General features: G+C 54.7%; 5 protein-coding genes across 5 annotated transcripts; 3 read left to right on the forward strand and 2 right to left on the reverse strand.

Moving 5' to 3' along the window:
* Positions 1 to 681: 681 nt before the first annotated feature.
* CGGC5_v005421 (Phospholipase D1) lies at positions 682 to 3,840 on the reverse strand (the record flags this gene model as incomplete). Its single annotated transcript, XM_032035693.2, has 10 exons — positions 682 to 2,001; positions 2,054 to 2,156; positions 2,209 to 2,490; positions 2,547 to 2,646; positions 2,702 to 2,821; positions 2,872 to 2,895; positions 2,959 to 3,229; positions 3,315 to 3,325; positions 3,379 to 3,552; positions 3,624 to 3,840. The coding sequence occupies 10 exons, from the start codon at positions 3,838 to 3,840 to the stop codon at positions 682 to 684; spliced, it is 2,622 nt and encodes an 873-aa protein (XP_031885519.2).
* Positions 3,841 to 5,983: 2,143 nt separating this feature from the next.
* On the forward strand, positions 5,984 to 6,607 carry ttr (Acetyltransferase; the record flags this gene model as incomplete). Its single annotated transcript, XM_032035694.1, has 2 exons — positions 5,984 to 6,400; positions 6,455 to 6,607. The coding sequence occupies 2 exons, from the start codon at positions 5,984 to 5,986 to the stop codon at positions 6,605 to 6,607; spliced, it is 570 nt and encodes a 189-aa protein (XP_031885520.1).
* Positions 6,608 to 7,407: 800 nt separating this feature from the next.
* Positions 7,408 to 8,032, forward strand: CGGC5_v005423 (Uncharacterized protein; the record flags this gene model as incomplete). Its single annotated transcript, XM_032035697.1, has 3 exons — positions 7,408 to 7,587; positions 7,645 to 7,796; positions 7,852 to 8,032. The coding sequence occupies 3 exons, from the start codon at positions 7,408 to 7,410 to the stop codon at positions 8,030 to 8,032; spliced, it is 513 nt and encodes a 170-aa protein (XP_031885444.1).
* A 759-nt stretch (positions 8,033 to 8,791) lies between these two features.
* Positions 8,792 to 14,619, forward strand: TOP2 (DNA topoisomerase 2; the record flags this gene model as incomplete). Its single annotated transcript, XM_032035698.1, has 3 exons — positions 8,792 to 8,851; positions 9,320 to 12,895; positions 12,952 to 14,619. The coding sequence occupies 3 exons, from the start codon at positions 8,792 to 8,794 to the stop codon at positions 14,617 to 14,619; spliced, it is 5,304 nt and encodes a 1,767-aa protein (XP_031885445.1).
* Positions 14,620 to 15,755: 1,136 nt separating this feature from the next.
* RTN1 (Reticulon-like protein 1) lies at positions 15,756 to 17,120 on the reverse strand (the record flags this gene model as incomplete). The annotated part of the gene is made up of 5 exons (XM_032035699.1): positions 15,756 to 16,178; positions 16,248 to 16,549; positions 16,607 to 16,768; positions 16,849 to 16,881; positions 17,045 to 17,120. 5 exons carry the CDS (start codon positions 17,118 to 17,120, stop codon positions 15,756 to 15,758), a joined length of 996 nt encoding a protein of 331 aa, XP_031885446.1.
* Between the last annotated feature and the right edge of the window lie 1,128 nt (positions 17,121 to 18,248).

Here is an 18,248-nt window from a genome sequence, read left to right on the forward strand (position 1 = left end):
TAGGCACCTCCCCAAACGGGAGTGTCTTCGAAAGTTGGACTAATGGAAAGCCATGAATGAGGCTATGACTATTTGGGCTCGACTAAAGGGCGTGCATGTGCACGTTATGCACGCACGTTTCCGGGGACAGGATGAAGAAAAAGAAAACCTGAAGCATTGCGATGCCTACTCACGGAGTTGACGGGGACAATTTTATGTTTTTCCTTGCTTTCTTTGTCTCTGAGGGAACTGTGGTGCAGGGCAGGAGGTCTGTATAATACTCTTTGTTTTGGTGGAAAATGCAATGCCCTGCACGCCATTTGACAGATTATACATTGTTTTATTCCAGTTACAACACATGATGATGATGTGATGACGCTCTTGGGCTGACGGGAGATGTGGACTGAGTGCAGGTCAGAGGAACATGCCTTGATGTAGACGAGGTCAACTTGATCACACATGTGAGAAGTCCTAGACGGTGTCAATTGTTATTCGATGTCCGTTGGTACGCAAAGCCAGAAATCCATTCATGACGAATCTGTCTGTCTCCTTGCTAGAATGGTGTCCATGTGTTTGACCTGCCCTGAAGCCTTGACTTGTTTCTGGCTATTTTTTCTTTTTCTAAATCCAGAAGTCCTCCAAGTGTGTCTGGGTGTCTTTCCTGCTTGCACCACCCACTGGGTTTTACACGCCACTGCCACTCTATGTGTAGAGCTCATCAGTGAAGCTGTTCAGAGACAGACCCTCCTTGGCAATGTCATCCACGTCCACAAGGAAGTCGAGGGGCATCTCGACAATGTTACCGCGCACACGGTTGAGCCAGTCCTTGACTTCCCGAACACCGCCGGGGAACTCTTCCTTGACGACGTGGCCGTACTCGACCTTGCCAGCGTTGTCGCCCTCGCCCTCGCCCTCGCCCTCCTTCTTGGCGCCGGGGATGATGAAGTGGCGGGAGAAGAACTCGTCGTAGTCCTTCCAGGTCCGCACATGGTCGTTGGGCACGTTGTGGAATACCTTGGAGAAGACCTCGGTGTTTGTGCGCGCCGTGCCCTCCCACAGGTTCCAGAACTCGCGCGACATAGGATCCTGCACCAGGCGATCGGCGGGGGAGCCCCAGTCGTACATGTTCGGGCCGCGCTCGACGGACGTCCAGTTGTCGTCGGGCCGGTCCCAACGCTGGTCGGGCAGCAGACCGAGGTGCTTGCGGAAGATCTGGCGGCGGAGGGATGCGGCGAACTTGGAGGCTGTGTAGGGACGGCCGGCCATCTCAGACTCGACGGGCGTGGGGTCCTCGATGATGACAGCGATCTCGGAGTCGTGGGTGCCGAGCTGAGAGCGATCGTTGAGGTTGGCGGAGCCGACGATGACGAGGTTGTCGTCGGCGATGAGGAGCTTGGAGTGGATGTAGAGCTCCTCGCTGACGAAGGCGTCCATCTCGGCTTCCGGCTCGCCTTGCCAGGGGACGCTGTGCAGGTCCGGACCGGCGTCCATGTAGCAGGACGAGACGGTGTCCCAGGTGTGATCGCCGACGCGGGAGGCGGCCTGCTGGTAGCGGTCGTACTGGGTGTTGCGCCCGCCCCAGCTGGCACCGGTGCCCTCGCCACGGGGCTCGTAGCCAGCACCGACGGCATCGTCATGCTCACGGCGGGCGTCCTCGTACGAGACACCGCTCTCGCGCTCAGCGCGGGACATGTCGGAGGAGACGTTGATGCGGTCGTAGTTGCGAAGGTTGTAGAAGCGTATGTAGCGGCCAGGGTCGTCGATACCGCCCTCGTTTCGGAGGGATTCTATGATGCTGTGTCCGCCGCGGCTGATGGAGTTATATTGGAACTCCATGATGGCGCGGGTGCCCAGTGCGTCGTCCGCCTTGAGATCGCCGGCGAAGGCGGGAACGGCGGGCATGTTGACAATGACCTTGAAATCCTCGCCGTTTCGGTGGGCGCGGAGGATACGGTCGACGATGGCGCGGCCGATCTTGTTGGTGACGGGGTGCTGCTTGTCGCTCGTGGCAGTGATGAAGAACTTGTCTCTGTTAGAAGCGATGTCGGTTTCAGCAAAGGGGAGGTTTGCTTACCTGGTTCTCCATGTAGACGAAATGTTGAGCCCTGGTGATGGCGTCAATATAGGCATTGGCGATGGAGTGCTCGGTGGGATGGCCGGAAGACCACTTGGTACAGCTAATCTTCATTAGTGATTGCATCTGAGACAGACAGATGGACGCCAAATTACCTGCGAGTGAGCTGGATATTGGCCGACTGATCACCGCGGTCTTGACGCAGAGGTCTGCCATCGTTCTCGGGCTGGTCGTCGCTGACCATCAAATGGCTCATGCCTCGGTTGATGCGGTCTCCGAGATCCCCGAAAAGATGGCCTGCCTGGTGGCCAGCGCCGCCGAAGAAACCACCGCCCTGGCCGTCCTCGGCAATTCTTCCCGACTCCTGGCTGAAGCCGTCGATTCTGCCATACTTTCCAGGGTTCTTCTTGGTGTACTTGTCATCAAAGATGAAGTTCCTACATCCAAGTCAGATAAAGTGTTGCTGCCGCCGAGGAATGCAGCATGAACCAACCATCTGTCGACAAAGTGTTCCGACAAGCTTTGAACGATGGGACCACTCAAGCTGATGGCAACATCAGACCAGCCCATTCGCGAGCTCTTGGTGCGGTCGACTAGCGAATGAGTGAGTATGTGTCTCGAGTGTACAGGCCGGAAATATTGACTGACGCTTGTTCTGCTCCCAGTTATCAACGTCGGCAAAGTCATAGACACGCGCGTTGTTGTAGTCTTGGCCAGGGAAGACGATGGCATCCAAGTTGCCGGGATGAGCGTCCGCAATGGGATGACCTATACGTGTGTCAGAGCGGCGCTTACTACCATTCCCAGTTCAAACCCACTGTTGGTATCCCATCTACCGAAGCCTGAAATCTAGTTAGCGGATTTCTCATCTTGATTCAATGGCTCAACCGTTGCTCATCACTTACACATATCCAACCCTCCCATGAAAGCGATTTTGTTGTCAATGAGGCAAAGCTTCTCGTGGTGGGCCCAGAACAGAACGACGCCGTCGGTGGCGGTACCGTAGATGGTCTTCAGGGCATCACCAGAGAAAGTGGATAGCTTGAACGTGCTCAAGGACAGGTTTGAGAAGTTCTCGCCAATCTCACTGTTGAGGTCGTATCCAGTGGGAACATGGTCAGGGTGTCGAAACACGCCGATGTTGGGATGAAGGCTTTCCAGGTAGGTCCTTGTGTGCTTGAGAAGATATCAGCATGAGTCAAGTATCGATGGTGTTCATGGATGGAGCTTTGGTTGCAGGTGTGCATCGACATGGACTTACAGATGACTTCACTATCGAGCGAGTTAGCTTGGTGAGAGGGGTTCTGACATGGATGAATACTCACAGGTCAGGGCGGCCTCGACTTCCTTGTAGACAATGATGTTGACCTTGACACCTCGCTCAGCAGCAGCCTTGAGCAGGTTGTCGAGACGGTATCGTTCATTGGCAGAAGGGGGCCGGCGCAGGTAGAGCTCCGGGCTCAACCACCAATCCAGAATGTAGATACTCTCGCGGGCCTCTGCATAGTGACGCGGTCAGTCGCAGTCAATAGTGCCGGCAGGATGCTCATGTGTGTGTGTGTGTTCTTACGCTCAATGGCCTCGGAAACGGCCCAGAAATAAGAGCATCCGTCGACATACCACTTGGCGTTGCCGGTGGTTTGCGCCGCAAAGGATTGGAATCGGTTTCCAGTGTGGGCATCGGAATGGTGCTCCTCGCAGGAGTGACCGGAGTGAGTGTGCGCGTGCCTCTCTTCCCCAAAGAGGGCTTCGACGCCCCGCTCCACCTTGCGGAAGATGCGATCCATGAAGGCGGGGAGCTGCTGTAGTGAGACGGGATGAGGTCGTGGCCGAGACCGACTAGGTCAAAATGAGGATGTTGTACAGGGCGAGCGAGTGCACGGGAAGAGGACAGCTGCCACGAGGAGAGGAGATGGTGGTGCTGTTGGCTAAGCTTTTGAGGAGGGGAACCGGGAGTTGAAGTTGACGATGAAACAGGGTCTGGAGAGCGACGTCAGAGGGGCAGCTCCCAATTAAGCTGCATGTGAAGCAAAGTAGGTACGAGGGGCAAACGGCGGGAGCTGAGGCAACCTACTACCACCACCACCAATGGAAGCTGGAAGCTTGGGTACATAGATCCAGGTACCTACATCGGATTTACCTCATGTTGTTGCGGTGAAGGGGAGGTGAGACGACACCTCTCGGATGGCCCGTGTGTCCGGGGCTCCCGCGAGTGGATTGATACGGGAGGTTCCCATTGCGCCGAGTTGTGATAGCCTATGGGAAAGGCCATCTTCAAGAGGGTTGCAAGGGTGAGGTGGGCAAACCTGATTTGTCTGTAACATGTGTCCTTCAGCAGTTTGACCGCTGGGGAAGAGGGGAGTCCATGGAGGGGCCGACGCTAGGTGAGGTAGACTATTCGCAGACTGGTGGGTGGGTAGAGAGATACAGATGTTTGTTTACTCGTCAACAAGAGCTCTGTGCATGCATGCATGCATGGTTGGCTGCTTTGGCATGATGAACGAACCGTCGGATACACAGCCAGTGCCTCATCTCTGCCAAGGGCCGCAACTATCCGTACCTTACACCGGTTGAGATCTGGCAGACGCCGGCGCAAGGTCTCAGCTGCCAGGCTAGTCTTGACAAAGACCGAAGGAAGAACGGCTGTATGCTGAGGCCCGACATGCCGCGTCAGTCATGTCAGGGACCGCTTCGAGTTGTCGGCTGATGATATGGCAAACTGTCTAGTGCATGCAGTTTGTCGTCTTTTGATACCTATTTCCTTTTAGTTCCATAAGACTTACTCCGCTGCCTACCTAGATAAGGTACTGTAAGGTACGTAGGTAGGTAAGGTAAGGTAAGGAAATTACAGATACCTACGGGCTATTCACGAATACCTTACATTTGCAACGCCGCGACAGCGTCCGAGGTCGGGTGCTTCAGGGCGACACACTACGCAACGACTTGTAGCCACCTCAGGTAGGTAGGTAAGGTAGGTAGGCACCTTAAGGTAGGTACCTACCTAGGTAGGTGACTGATGCTGCGGGGCAAGCCTGCTCCAGGACCCTGCCGGCGTGCGGTGCCGTGTCCCTTGCGCCGGGAATTCCCTCGCAGCCGGCGGGCTGGGCGAGCTTGGGGCCAATCCAATACCTCTATCTAGGTTCCTTACCTTACCTAGGTAGGTACGAAGAGACGGCAGACCACTGACCAGCGCCAATTCAGCCGTTAATTGAGAATTTTGGAATGGAACCGGGAAGTGCAGGAAAGCTCCCATCACCACAAAAGTCCCTTCTGCAGACGAACCTGAGCATTTCGTATAAAACATCTACCCGTTTCTCAATTACATCAATTGACTCACACGCGGCCCCCGCCTCAGAGCAACCTGAGCCAACCTACCTCACCTTACCTAGATGCACTAGGTAGCTTGTTTTGTCGCACCTTCCTGTCTCGTGCTGTCTTTCTCACCTGAGAGAGACACACAGAGAGAAAAGCTGAGGTGAGCTTTCCTGTCATGCACTCACTCACTCGCTTCCCCCTCACTTGTCAAAGATCCCCCCTCACTGCTTTACAACTTCGCCGCTATATGCCCCGAGAGCCCTTTCTAGACGACCTTGCTTCTCTGGATTCCCACATTCGAGATTGCCAGGGGCCCCCGTTTCTGATATTTTGGTCCAGTTCAACTCTTGTCCAACACCTTATCCCGGTTAAGGTTTGGTGGGCGTCCAGTTCCCCAACTTCGCGCCGGGGTCAGAACACGCATACCCTCGCACCGTTCCTGCGCTGTCGATGTCTGTCAGCTCTTGACTGCCGGTCGAGTTGCACAATAACCCAAGATTACAACGGCCGCATCGCATTGGAGCCCGCCAGCGTGTCTTGAGTCGAGTTACAGGGCAGACGGCGAATATCTAGCCCCCGAATTCGTCCCTCAGAGCCCGAGAAAACCCTGCGACAATGTCCTCAAGCTCGGGAACCCCCTACATATTTTCGCCCGCAGACCACAGCCATCTGATTCCGTATCTTGCTGCCCTTCATGCATCGTGCATCAGCCATGACCGGACTCTGGCCACATTCTTGCCGCCTCTGTCCCATGAGAAGTTGCTGGGTTACTGGAAGGAGCGCATTGCAGAGGTCAGTGGAGGCACTCGCATGATGCTCATTCTCCTCGACGAGTCTGAGCCAGGAACAAAGCCCAAGGGAACAGAGCTCATGGGCGTTGTCATGCTCTGGATGCCATATTCCGAGACGGGTCCTTTCCGCGGCTTTGTCGAGAAGCTTCTCATCAGCCCAAAGTTCCGTCAGCGCGGCGGTGCTAGGATGCTGATCGGTGCTTTGGAAGGCGAGTCCATCAGGAGGGGACGGACGCTATTGGTATGAGCCACCCTACATCCAGTTATCCGACACTATTGTTGACAATTTGCGCAGATGCTTGATACGGAGGCCGGCAGCACAGCTGAGGAAGTATGCAGAAAGTTCGGCTACATCGAGGTTGGCAGGATTCCCAACTTCGGCATCAGCCCTGCGGTTCCACGACAGCTCAAGGATGAAGTCTTTTTCTACAAGGCGCTTCAGTCTTAGTGAACGTAGCCTGTTCTCGTCCACGGCGTTGGGAGAAGAGGAGTTATTCTAGATATTAGGACATTGTTGAGGCGACTCAAATTCGTCATAATTCCGTGGGCCAAAGACGGGATTTGAAATATACTGGTTTTCTGAATTCTCCTGTCTCACCATCGACTTGATTAAATCCCGATGGACTACTTTGCTGACTGGCTGCAACTTGTGGGAAACAAATTGGAAATACTCGGTGACTGGTCGGGAAGATACTTCTCGCCCTGTCTGCATTTGACCTTCGATGCGACTGCATGTGTTCATGCAGCTTTGGCATCCTCTCTGAAGAACGTCTTGGCCAAAGTCCCCCCGCCAGACCGGAGACAGCTTACATATCCGAGTCTGTAACGCCGATCGGCGACGTTGGCAACCCCACTCCGAAGCTGAGCTTTTGGAGCAGACCTCACCTTTCCCAGCCGGGACTGAGCCGTTCTTTGGGATGCGGGGACGGCGAAGCTCGTTGGCTCGATAGCTGTGATATTCACAGAGCCCGGGATCACGCAATCTATCCACAATCAGATACCACCGGCATCACGGCCGGTATTTCTGCTGTAGTTGGGACGTCTCGGGTGAGAGGGGAGGCTGGAGACAAATGGATGTATCTAGCCAAGAGATCTTCCACTTCTGACAATGCCGAGACAGCTGTTAGCTACTTAAGAGCCGCAGTTTCCCTCAACTCGCAACTCGCAACTCGCAACTCGCAACTGCATCTCTCCTTCTCTGCCATTGTGTCACACACAACCTGTGCCTTACACATTGATCGTTCCACAATGTCCGATATACAAAAAAACGTCGAAGCCGCATCCGAAAGCTACTCTTCCGGCTTCACCAAGGGGCATCTGGCGCTGCCTCCGGCCAAGAAGTATCTAGTCCTGACTTGCATGGATGCTAGAATTGACCCGGCGCGGGCTTTTGGTATCGAGCTAGGCGATGCGCATGTCATACGCAATGTGAGGGCTCAAACCTGGCAACGTTGACTGGTCGGCAGCTAATGTTGAAATCAACAGGCTGGCGCATCTGCCGTAGATGCGCTTCGCAGCATTGTCATCTCTCAGCAACTTCTCGGCACGCATGAGATCGTGCTCGTCAAGCACACTGGCTGCGGGATGCTGACTTTCAAGAACGAGGACGCCTACGCACTCGTTGACCAGAATTTAGGGTTTGTATCTTGAAGCCACGGCTGACCAGGCCTTTCTCCGCTAATGTGCATGTAGAGCTGGAGCGTCTGCCGAACTCAAGTCTCGCAGTCTCGACTTTCTGCCATTTTCTGATCTGGAGGAGGCTGTCAAAAAAGACATTGACTACATCAAGGGGACTGAGCTTGTCCCGCAGAGCGTGGCGTTGAGCGGCTGGATCTACGAGGTTGAGACGGGCAAGACGAAGCGTGTTGTTTGAAGCTAGACAAGCGAGCGGAGAAGCGGTCTGGTTTGGGCAGCGGGAGGGCGTACTAGTGAGGTGTTTTATTTAGGGAGGTGCGGACGCGGCGTCAACGATTTTGCTCGGTTTTCCTGTTGAAGTAGCTCAGATGTTGATGCTAATGGAAGTCATCGAAACTTTGGTTGGCATTGTCGAAGCGCGAACCCCTTCCTTCTTAGCTGCCTTTTTCTGTGATGCAGCGACGCCACGATCCAATTGGACAGCGGGGCAGATGTGGCTGCCAACCCCGCTCTCGTGCGCTCCCACGTCCCTGGGCGCTTACCTTGGTCGGGATTAGCCTGAGGCAATAAACAAAGGAGGCAGTCGCCCAAACGCGGTCCAGTTAGAGAAGACCATGTCGCGACTCCCAATGTTTACACCGGGGCAAATATCAACATCGCAAGGGGGTTGCTACCAACAACAAAAGCCAGCGCACACAAACCCACCATCTGACTTCACGATCCCGACCAACATACCCTCCTTTTGCGCATGTAGAAAAGGGACGTTGACGAGCTGGCACACTCGCTCTCCTCCCCCCTCGTTTCCCTCTCACGAGCCTTCGTGCCAATTGCGCGCCTGGTCCGCCCAGCTAGCCGTTTTGCGATTGTCGATTCTTCTTTGTATTGTCGACGGCCGCCGACTTTTCGACGACCACCACCGCCGCCGACCGTAGGGACAACTGCGTTTCGTCTATTCTCGTGTTCCTCCCCGCGCCTCGGGGAGCGTAAGCTGTACAGAATGAGTTCGGACGACGATGCCTCCGTGTTTAGCATGGGAGAGGAGTCGGATTTTGCGCCGGTATGTTTGCTTCTTCGTGATCCCAAATTCTTGCCTACGTGTGGATACCCGATCACGCATTATCACTTCGATCACCAACTCCTTCTGTATCGCAATCTGAGGAAGGAGCGCTCTAGCTTGGTCACTCCTTCCTGTCGATAGCTTGCTTCCTGTCGCAGGGTTTTGCGCTCTGCTGTCCGTTTACCCACAACCCATCCTCTCACAACAAGCTGCTATTTCGTCGCGAAGCGTTTGCGACGGAGTCCGCCAGCTGAACCGCGCAACCACACCTTTTCTTTCCCACTTGTTTGCACGCTTTCGCTCTTGTATCCAACTCCCCTCGATCAACTTCCCTGTACTTTCTTTTTCACACCTCTCACTCTCAAAATGTCTACGCTGCCGCCGCCCAAACCGACGCCGCAGCCGGATGTCCCTGCGTCCATCGCCACGCTTGACAGCTTCGTTGGGGCCACCACTGATCCGTCGCAGAAGCCAAAGGCCAAGGCTCCTGTAAAGAAGGCGCCGGCGAAGAAGTTGACGCAAACCACCCTCAAGACCAAAGCCGCACCCAAGAAGCGCGCGAAACCCGACAGCGACGACGATGACGCCGCTTCCTTTTCCAACACACCTCCCAGCTCTAAGAAGCTTAAGAAGGCTCCTGCCGCCAAGAAGTCGAGCGGGAACCCCCTGGCGGAAATCGAGAACGACAGCATGATGCTCGACGATGACGAGCCGGCCGCTTCAGCGCCAAAGTCGAAGAAGAATGCCACCGACACCTACCAGAAGCTCACCCAGCTTGAGCACATCATCAAGCGTCCCGATACCTACATTGGCTCAGTCGAGCCTACAGAGCAACCCATGTGGGTTTTCAACAAGGAGACGAAGCTTATGGAGTACCGCAAGGTTACCTTCGTGCCTGGTCTCTACAAGATCTTTGACGAAATCTTGGTCAACGCTGCCGACAACAAACAGCGCGATGCTACCATGACCTACATGAAGGTTACCGTCGACCGCGAGAACGGAGAGATCTCTGTCGAAAACAATGGAAAGGGTATTCCTGTCGAGATCCACGGAAAAGAGAAGATTTACATCCCGGAGATGATCTTCGGTCACCTCCTGACGGGTTCAAACTACGACGACGAGGAGAAGAAGACAGTGGGTGGTCGCAATGGTTACGGTGCGAAGCTTTGCAACGTCTTCAGTGAGCAATTCACTCTCGAGTGCCAGGATTCCACCAACGGAAAAAGGTATAAGCAGGTCTGGACCGACAACATGAGCAAGTGCGGCAAGGCGAAAATCACGAGCAGCAAGACTAGTGACTTCGTTCGTGTTACCTTCAAGCCCGATTTCAAGCGTTTCAGCATGACGGGCATCGACGATGACCTTGAAGCTTTGATCCAACGCCGAGTCTACGACATGGCCGGTACTGTCCGTAACGTCAAGACCTACCTGAACGGCACCCACATCAAGCTTGCGTTCAAGGGTTACTGTGAGATGTACGCCAAGGCCATCGCCAAGGAACGCGGTGCCGAGGAGGGCGTCGAACCCAAGGTTGTTGTCGAGATTGACAAGACCGATGCTCACCCACGTTGGGAAATTGGGTTCACGGTCTCGGACGGCTCGTTCCAACAAATCTCGTTCGTCAACTCTATTGCAACCACGTCTGGCGGCACACACGTCAACTACATCGCCGACCAAATCACTGGGTCCTTGCTCAAGACTCTCGACAAGAAGAAGAAGGGTCACGCCCTCAAGCAGAACCACATCCGCAATCATATCTTCATTTTCGTCAACTGTTTTGTCAACAACCCCGCATTCACTTCCCAAACAAAGGAGCAGATGACTACCAAAGTCAGCCAGTTTGGTAGCAAGTGTCCCCTGACTGAGGATTTCCTGAAGAAGATCGCCAAGTCCGACGCCATCCAGAACATTATCGATTTCGCCGAGAAGAAGGCGGACAAGATGATGGCCAAGAGTGACGGAAACAAGCGGTCCCGCATCAGCAACTCGAAACTAGTCGATGCTAACTTGGCTGGCACCCGCCACGGCCATGAATGTACTCTGATTCTCACGGAAGGTGACTCTGCCAAGAGTTTGGCTGTCGCTGGACGAGCAATCCTGGACCCTGACCGCATCGGAGTCTTCCCCCTTCGTGGTAAGATGCTCAATGTACGTGATGCATCGATTGACCAAATCACGAAGAACCAGGAAATCCAAAACATCAAGCAATTCCTTGGTCTCAAGCACAAGGCTGTTTACAATGACACGAAGGGTTTGCGGTACGGTCATCTCATGATCATGGCTGATCAGGATCACGATGGTTCTCACATCAAGGGCCTTCTCATCAACTTCCTCCAAGTCCAATACCCCTCCTTGCTTCAGATTCCGGATTTCTTCCGAGAGTTCATCACTCCCATCGTGAAGGTATGGCAGGGCCCGAACCCCAAGAAGCCGCAGCGCCTCAAGTCCTTCTTCACCCAGCCCCAATACGAGGAATGGAAGGAATCACACACCAGCGAACTTTCTCGGTGGCACTACAAGTACTTCAAGGGTTTGGGTACCAGTTCAAACGAAGACGCCCAAGTCTATTTCACCAACCTTGATGATCATCTGAAGGAGTTCAACACGATGAAGCCTGATGAGGCTGAGCTTTTCGAGCTCGCCTTCTCCAAGAAGAAGGCCGACGCGAGAAAGGAGTGGCTCGGCAACTTCGTCCCTGGTACATACCTCGACCACTCCACCAAGTCTATTACCTACACGGACTTTGTCAACAAGGAACTCATTCTTTTCAGTATGGCCGATAACATGCGATCTATCCCATCTGTTGTAGACGGACTGAAGCCTGGTCAGCGTAAGGTCATGTACGCCTGTTTCAAGAGGAACTTGACCAAAGATCAAAAGGTTATTGAGTTGGCTGGTTATGTCTCCGAGCAGACATCGTACCACCATGGTGAAGTCTCCCTCCAACAGACAATCATTGGCCTCGCGCAAAACTTCGTCGGTTCCAACAACATCAACTGCCTTGAGCCCAGTGGCAACTTCGGTTCCCGTCTTGCCGGTGGTTCAGATGCTGCCAGTCCTCGTTACATTCACACGAGACTGTCCCCTTTCGCGAGAAAGATCTTCTCCACTCTCGACGAGCCTAACTTGGAGCCTCAGTATGAGGACGGCAAGAGAATTGAGCCCAAGTGTTATGCCCCGGTCATTCCCATGATTCTCTGCAACGGTGCTGATGGTATTGGTACTGGTTGGAGCACCTCAATTCCCAACTACCACCCTATGCACATCGTTGAGAACCTGAAGAGACGTATGGGCCGTCTTGACCCCGAAAACCCCGAGGGTGCGCCATTTGAGCCTATGATGCCTTGGTTCCGCGGTTGGAAGGGTACCCCCCAGGTTGCCGACAAGGACAGATACAAGTTCAACGGCATCTGCGACATTGACGAGAAGACTGGCGAGGTCGTCATCACCGAACTTCCTATTCGTATGTGGACGGACGATTTCAAGGCCAAGCTTGAAGAGGTCATCAGCGGCACCAAGGGCCCTGTCTGGATCAAGGACTACAAGGAGTTCAACGACCACAAGAACGTGCACTTTGTCATCCAGATGGATGACAAGCACACCAAGGATGTCATGTCCGACGGTCTCATGGAACGTTTCAAGCTCACCAAGCAGGTTGCCACCTCCAACCTGGTTGCCTTTGACACCAACGGCCAAATTCGCAAGTATGAGAAGGTCGAGGACATTCTTGAGGAGTTCTACCACTACCGTCTGGACATGTACGCCGAGCGCAAGAAGCACTGGCTCGGTGTCTATCATGCCGATTTCAGAAAGCTGTCTGAGCAGGCTCGTTTCATCAGGGAGATTATCGACGGAAAGCTCGTCATTGCCAAGAAGAAGAAGGCCGTCCTGGTTGAGGAGCTCGCTAAGCGCAAGTACGAGCCGTTCCCGAGGAACAAGGACAAGCAAGCCAAGAAGAAGAACACCGATGAGGAAATGGAGGGCGACGAGGAGGACGAGGAAGGAGCGGACGAGCAATCGAACGCCTACGACTACCTTCTTTCAGTTTGTTACCCCATCATCCGAGATTTCCTAAGCTTCGCAACTAATTGATTTTGTAGATGCCACTATGGTCTCTGACGCAAGAACGCCTCGATAGGCTGCAGAGGCAGATCGAGAGCAAGAAGGCCGAACACGACTCCCTTCTCGCCCTGAGCGAGAAGGATCTCTGGTGCCAAGATCTGGACGAGTTCGTTGCCGAGTGGGAGAACCAGATGGCCCTCGACGCTGAAATCCAAACCTCCATCCGCAGACTTGGTCGCCGCGTATCCAAGAAGATAGGTGCTGGCAAGGGTCGCAAGGCCAAGAAGGATGATGACGAGTATGAGCCTGGCGAGCGCAAGAGGGCTACTGCGAAGGTCAAGGCAGCCGCAGCTCCCAAGGTGACAGAGAAGGCTGCTGAAAGATTTGCTGCCATGTTTGAGAAGGCCAAGGCCAAGAAGGAGGACGAGGACGCGTTTTCTGACGACGATTTTGCCTCTCTCGGCAAGAAGACTTCTTCCAAGCCTGCCGCGCCTGAGAAACCACAAAGGGCGGCGACATCGAAGAAGAAGCCTATCTACACCTTGTCCGATTCGGACGATGACGAAGAATTCGCCAGCCTGGGCAAGCCCAGTGCATCTGCTCCGGCGGAATCTACCGAAGACGTTTCTTCGCAAAGTCAAAAGTCCGCGGCAGCCAAGAAGCCCTCGCCTCGGGTGGAAGAGTTAGACGATAGTGACGACGATTTTGCTGGTCTGGGCAAGAAGAGCTCCACAGAGAAGCCCGCTGCAGCTGTGGCAGTCAAACCAACTGCTTCTCGACGTGCTGCATCGACTAAGAAGTACGTTATCGACGACCTGTCTGACGAAGATGAGTTTGCTAGCGCTGCTGAGGACAGTGCTTCTATTGAGAAGAGCGCTTCTGTGGAGAAGAGCGTCTCCGTAGAGCCTGCACCCACCAAGTCTTCAAAGAATGCTGCTGCTTCACGGGGCTCAAGAGCCTCTGCCGTCAAGAAGAAGCCGTCTTACGTCATTGACGACTCCTCGGAAGAAGAAAGCGAGGCCGATGACAACCAAATTGGCGACATTGGTGCTTTGGTCCGAGGTATCGGCGGATCAGCGAAGGAATCTCAGACTGGCCGACTTAGCTTGTTCGCCATGAACCGGCCTGAGGGCCGCGACTCGACCATGCCCAGGATCAAGACTAAACCTTCGAGGACTTTCGATGACGAGGAGGTCGATGATACCAACTACGAGATGCTCGCCCGGTCGTCCCCCCATAAGACAATTACCAAGGAGGATGACATTGACAGCTTCTTGAGCGACGACGGTGCGCCTGCCGCGAAGGCGTCCAAGGCGTCCACATCCAAGGCCAAGCCCGCGCCAGCCGCTGCCGCGCCCGTCAAGAAGCGCGGCCGTCCTGCCGGAGCCAAAAACAGGCCCAAGGATGACGAGGCCCCAGCAAAGGCCAAGCCCAAGCCCAAGGCGGCAGCCAAGACGACGACGCTGTCTCCCGCGGCCAAGGCATACGCCGCAAAGAAGGCCAAGCGTGTGCTGTCCGATGATGAAGATGAGGATGTCGAGATGGAGGAGCCAGAGTCCCCGCCACGGCCAGCTGCTAGAAGCCGCCCTGGACGTGCGGCTGCCACCAAGGCCAAGGCGAAGCCCAAGTACGACTTTGATGATGACAGCGAGATGGACGTTGACGAGGCCAGCGAGGACCCGTTCGACATGGATGAGAGTGACTAGAAGTCCTCGTGAAGGTTGAGGGAGGTGTAGTAAACCGCATATGTACAACATGTGTGTGTGCTCGTTGCGCGTGTGGATGTGTGTCTGTACACTTGGAAAAGGGAACGGCGAAAGGGGGTACGGGTACGGCGGGGTGGTCTTACGGAAGCAGTCATGCCGCTGCTTGCCGATTTGCTTTACTTTATGACCAGGTATTCCTCTTTCATGGTCTCTGGGAAACTCTCTTGCTCTTTTTTTTATTATGTTGGCGGCATAGGCTAGGCCGTCTCTTGCTCCTTAGTATTATATTGTCTGCGAGAACGGGCAATATGGGATACCTATTCTTCAACGACCTGTGCATGTGCAATCTTTGCTTGGTGACCCGCTCGGATGTTGATGACTATGATATTAGCCCGTCCCAGACGCAGTCTGAGAAGCTGTGAAACCTGGCCGCTTCAGCTCGAACGACAAGAAATGGCTTGTCGACGTTCCTCCAACTGCATAAGCCAGATCAGCGCCTCGTTCATCAATCACCATCGACACCCACGTAGTGCTCCCTGGACCGGCGCCAAGTTTCGACGCATCGAGTGCACATCTGCTAGTAGTCGACATTACCAAGCATGGCAGTATTGTAGTGCCAAATCTCATTGTGATACATCTGGTATGCGCAGCCAAGATTACTAGAAAGACACCCTTGAGCCGAACTCAGTCCACACTAGCATATCAAGGTCATTTTTACGAACACCACGTAGGAGTGATGGAAAAACACTACTTTTGTAGAAATAGTTCGTTTCGTTGCATCCCCTAGACAATCTGATGATCCCCCTTTCGCCAAAGCCGTGTGCCATGAAGAGAGAACTAAAAGCAAGACAATACACTACATGCGTACACAATCACTCGTTCGACGCCCTCGTCCCCACATCCACTGGAAGTCAATGTCTGATATCATCCTTTTGTTGCTCAGTGTGTGCAACCAACTCCTGCCAAAAGCAACCGCAAAGTCCTACCACGCCGAACATGTCGTAGAGAGAGGTGTGTGGTGCGTGGTCTCATTCATATTCGTCATGAGTCGTTCCGTTGCCGCCAGACCAGTGGCATACGACGTATATCCGCCAGCCTGTGTACACTCAGGAAAGCCAAGTCGAATGAGGAGGCATTTAGGAAGCGACCATGGGGGTCTCCTTCTCGGGAACGACAGGCTCGCTGTTCTCGAACTCGCTGCTGGGGGCAGCGGGGAAGTCCTTCTCTTCAACCGCGGGGGCAGCAGGGGCGGGCTTAGAGACGGCCTCGGGAGAGGCAGAGCGACGGCCAATCAGCTGCTGGGCCTTGGCAGTGTAGTCGCCCATGTACTGCTTGGTGATGTTGGCAGCCTCGGCAGTATGCTTCTGGGCGACGCTGCGGAACTGGCTCGTCTGCTGGTTGATGACCTCGCCGGCCTTGTTCAACTGGGCATCAATGAGCTCCTGGTTGGAAGTGTAGATCAGCGGGATCATGAAGACGGAAGTGGTGCCGATGAGGCCAAGACCCCAGAGAGGGACAATCTTGACGAGGTAGTAGGCGAAGAAGGCACCGAGGAAGGCCTGCGCGAAGATTTGGCGTCAGTCCCGATGATGTCAATAATTGTGGAGAGGGTCACGCGAGCAACTTACAGCAACGGAGGCAGTGACATTCTCGGCGAACAAGATGCGCTGGGCCTCAATCACGAAAAAGTTGATGAGCTCGTGGACGTCTCCTATCATCGCATCGAGCGTGTCTCTCGGAATGACGTAGTAGCGGCGGGGACGGAGCTGGGTGGCCAAGCCATTGTTGAGGACAAGCTTGCCAGCGACCTCGGCGAGGACGGTGGTGCCAAGCACCATCCAGGTAAGCTTCAAGCTGTATCTCAGGATGTCGAGGTAGCGAGCGGCGAAGATGAGGGTGACGATGGAGGCGTAGGCGATGGCCGAAGCACCTGGAGATTAGCTATTAGTCGGGGTCGGGCTTCAGACGGAACGCGGGCAATACATACGAGGGTTGTTCCACGAGATAAGCTCGAAGAAGAAAGAATGGTAGTGAGTCAAAGGCTGGCCGGTGGCGGCAGGGTTGGCAGGCGTTCTGCGAGAAGCGGCGAGGTTGCCGAACTCAGTAGAAGCCTTTGCAGACTGATCCTTAACATTCTGAGCGACGGGGCCTGGAAGGGAGAGCCATCGGGTCAGTACTCGAAAAATGCGCCGCAAATACGTCATGCGTGGCAGGAAGTAGAATACATACCGTTGGCGAGCTGATTGTAGGCAGCGGCGGCATCTGGAGGGTGCGGGTTAGCTTATCACTGTCGCCAGTCGTGAAGGTGAAGCTTGAAACACTAATCGCCAGGTTAGCCGGAGGTTCCTCAAAGCCATGGATGCCGGGATCGGGAGTCGCGGGTTCGGCGAGAGTGCAGGAGCGGCGCGGCGATAACGTACCTTACTGTCCTTGGTAGCCTGGACGTAAGAGTTGCCGTTGGCAGAGGGAGCCGTGGTCGGGGCGTCCGGGAAGTCGGCCATTGCGATGAGATCACGACGGGTTGCTTGTGATGTTCTGTGTGGTGTTGTAGGTTGGAAGAGTTGGGTTGAGTGGTCGTGTGATACCGGGATCTGCTTGAGAAAAAGCTACAGCACGAGCAGCGGGCGGTGTTTCAAAGAAATCGGAGCTTGGGTTTGGTTTGCGTGGTGAGTGACGACAGCTGTAAGGTCGGTGGGAGGTAGACAGCAGATAAAGGGCAGGAAGAGTTACAAGTTCAGGTGTTAGGTTGTTTGTGTTTGTGATGATCTGGAGGAAAATCCGGAAGCTCAGGCAGATAAACCAGAGAGGTGTGGGTAGGAGAAGTAAGGCAGGTAGGTAGGCAGGCAGAGGTGGAAGGGAAGGGAAGGGGAAAAAAGACTTTGTGTGTGTGGTGCGGCGCGCGCCTGGGTTGGCAGTGATGCAAATGAAGATCAAAAAGAAAGGAGCACGCAGAGCCCACAGGGCCGTCCGTGCCAACGCCAGGTCCAGCGGCCCAGCCCAGCAGCACCTAGCATTTTAGCACCCATATGGACGCGAGAGCATTCGTCCCTTCCCCTTCTGGCGGGACAGTGACGCTCCTACCTCCAAAACAGGGCCTGGCGGCCGGCGAAGAGGGGCCCACGTAGCGGGCAGGAGCTTTCTGTCCTTTCTGATATGGAACACTGAAGTCTAGCTGTCTCTCTCTCTTTCTCTCTCTCTTCTGTCACCTGTTTTTCCTCTCGCCCCTCCGACTTTCCCATTCTCCCTTCTTTCCCGTCACCAGCTGGTGGGCTACCTCGCTTGCTCAGGACACTCGTTCACCGATTACACACGACGGATGGGTACCTTGCCTGTCGCACGTATCGCAGCGTCTGCCTTTTCTGCCCGCAGCTAACCAACTGCTGCCGGCGCGCCTGCAATCCACCACAATCAGTACGCCGTAGCTCCACCAGCGCGACCTGCACCCGTGGATGGGTCCTGCGCCGAGAGAGAGGAAGAAGTAGAGGGGCCCTCCCTTGCTCGGTCGGAGTGTGGCTAGTGCCCGCGCCAGCTTGGTTTCCACACACTTGATGACGCAAAAAGTGTGCCACAGCAACCAATCGACCACTCCAACCAAGGCGACCCATTGACTACCTCCCATTGACAGCAGC

This window comes from Colletotrichum fructicola, assembly GCF_000319635.2.
Source record: "Colletotrichum fructicola Nara gc5 chromosome Unknown KSG_Nara_v1_contig03, whole genome shotgun sequence".
Classification (NCBI taxonomy): Eukaryota; Fungi; Ascomycota; class Sordariomycetes; order Glomerellales; family Glomerellaceae; genus Colletotrichum; species Colletotrichum fructicola.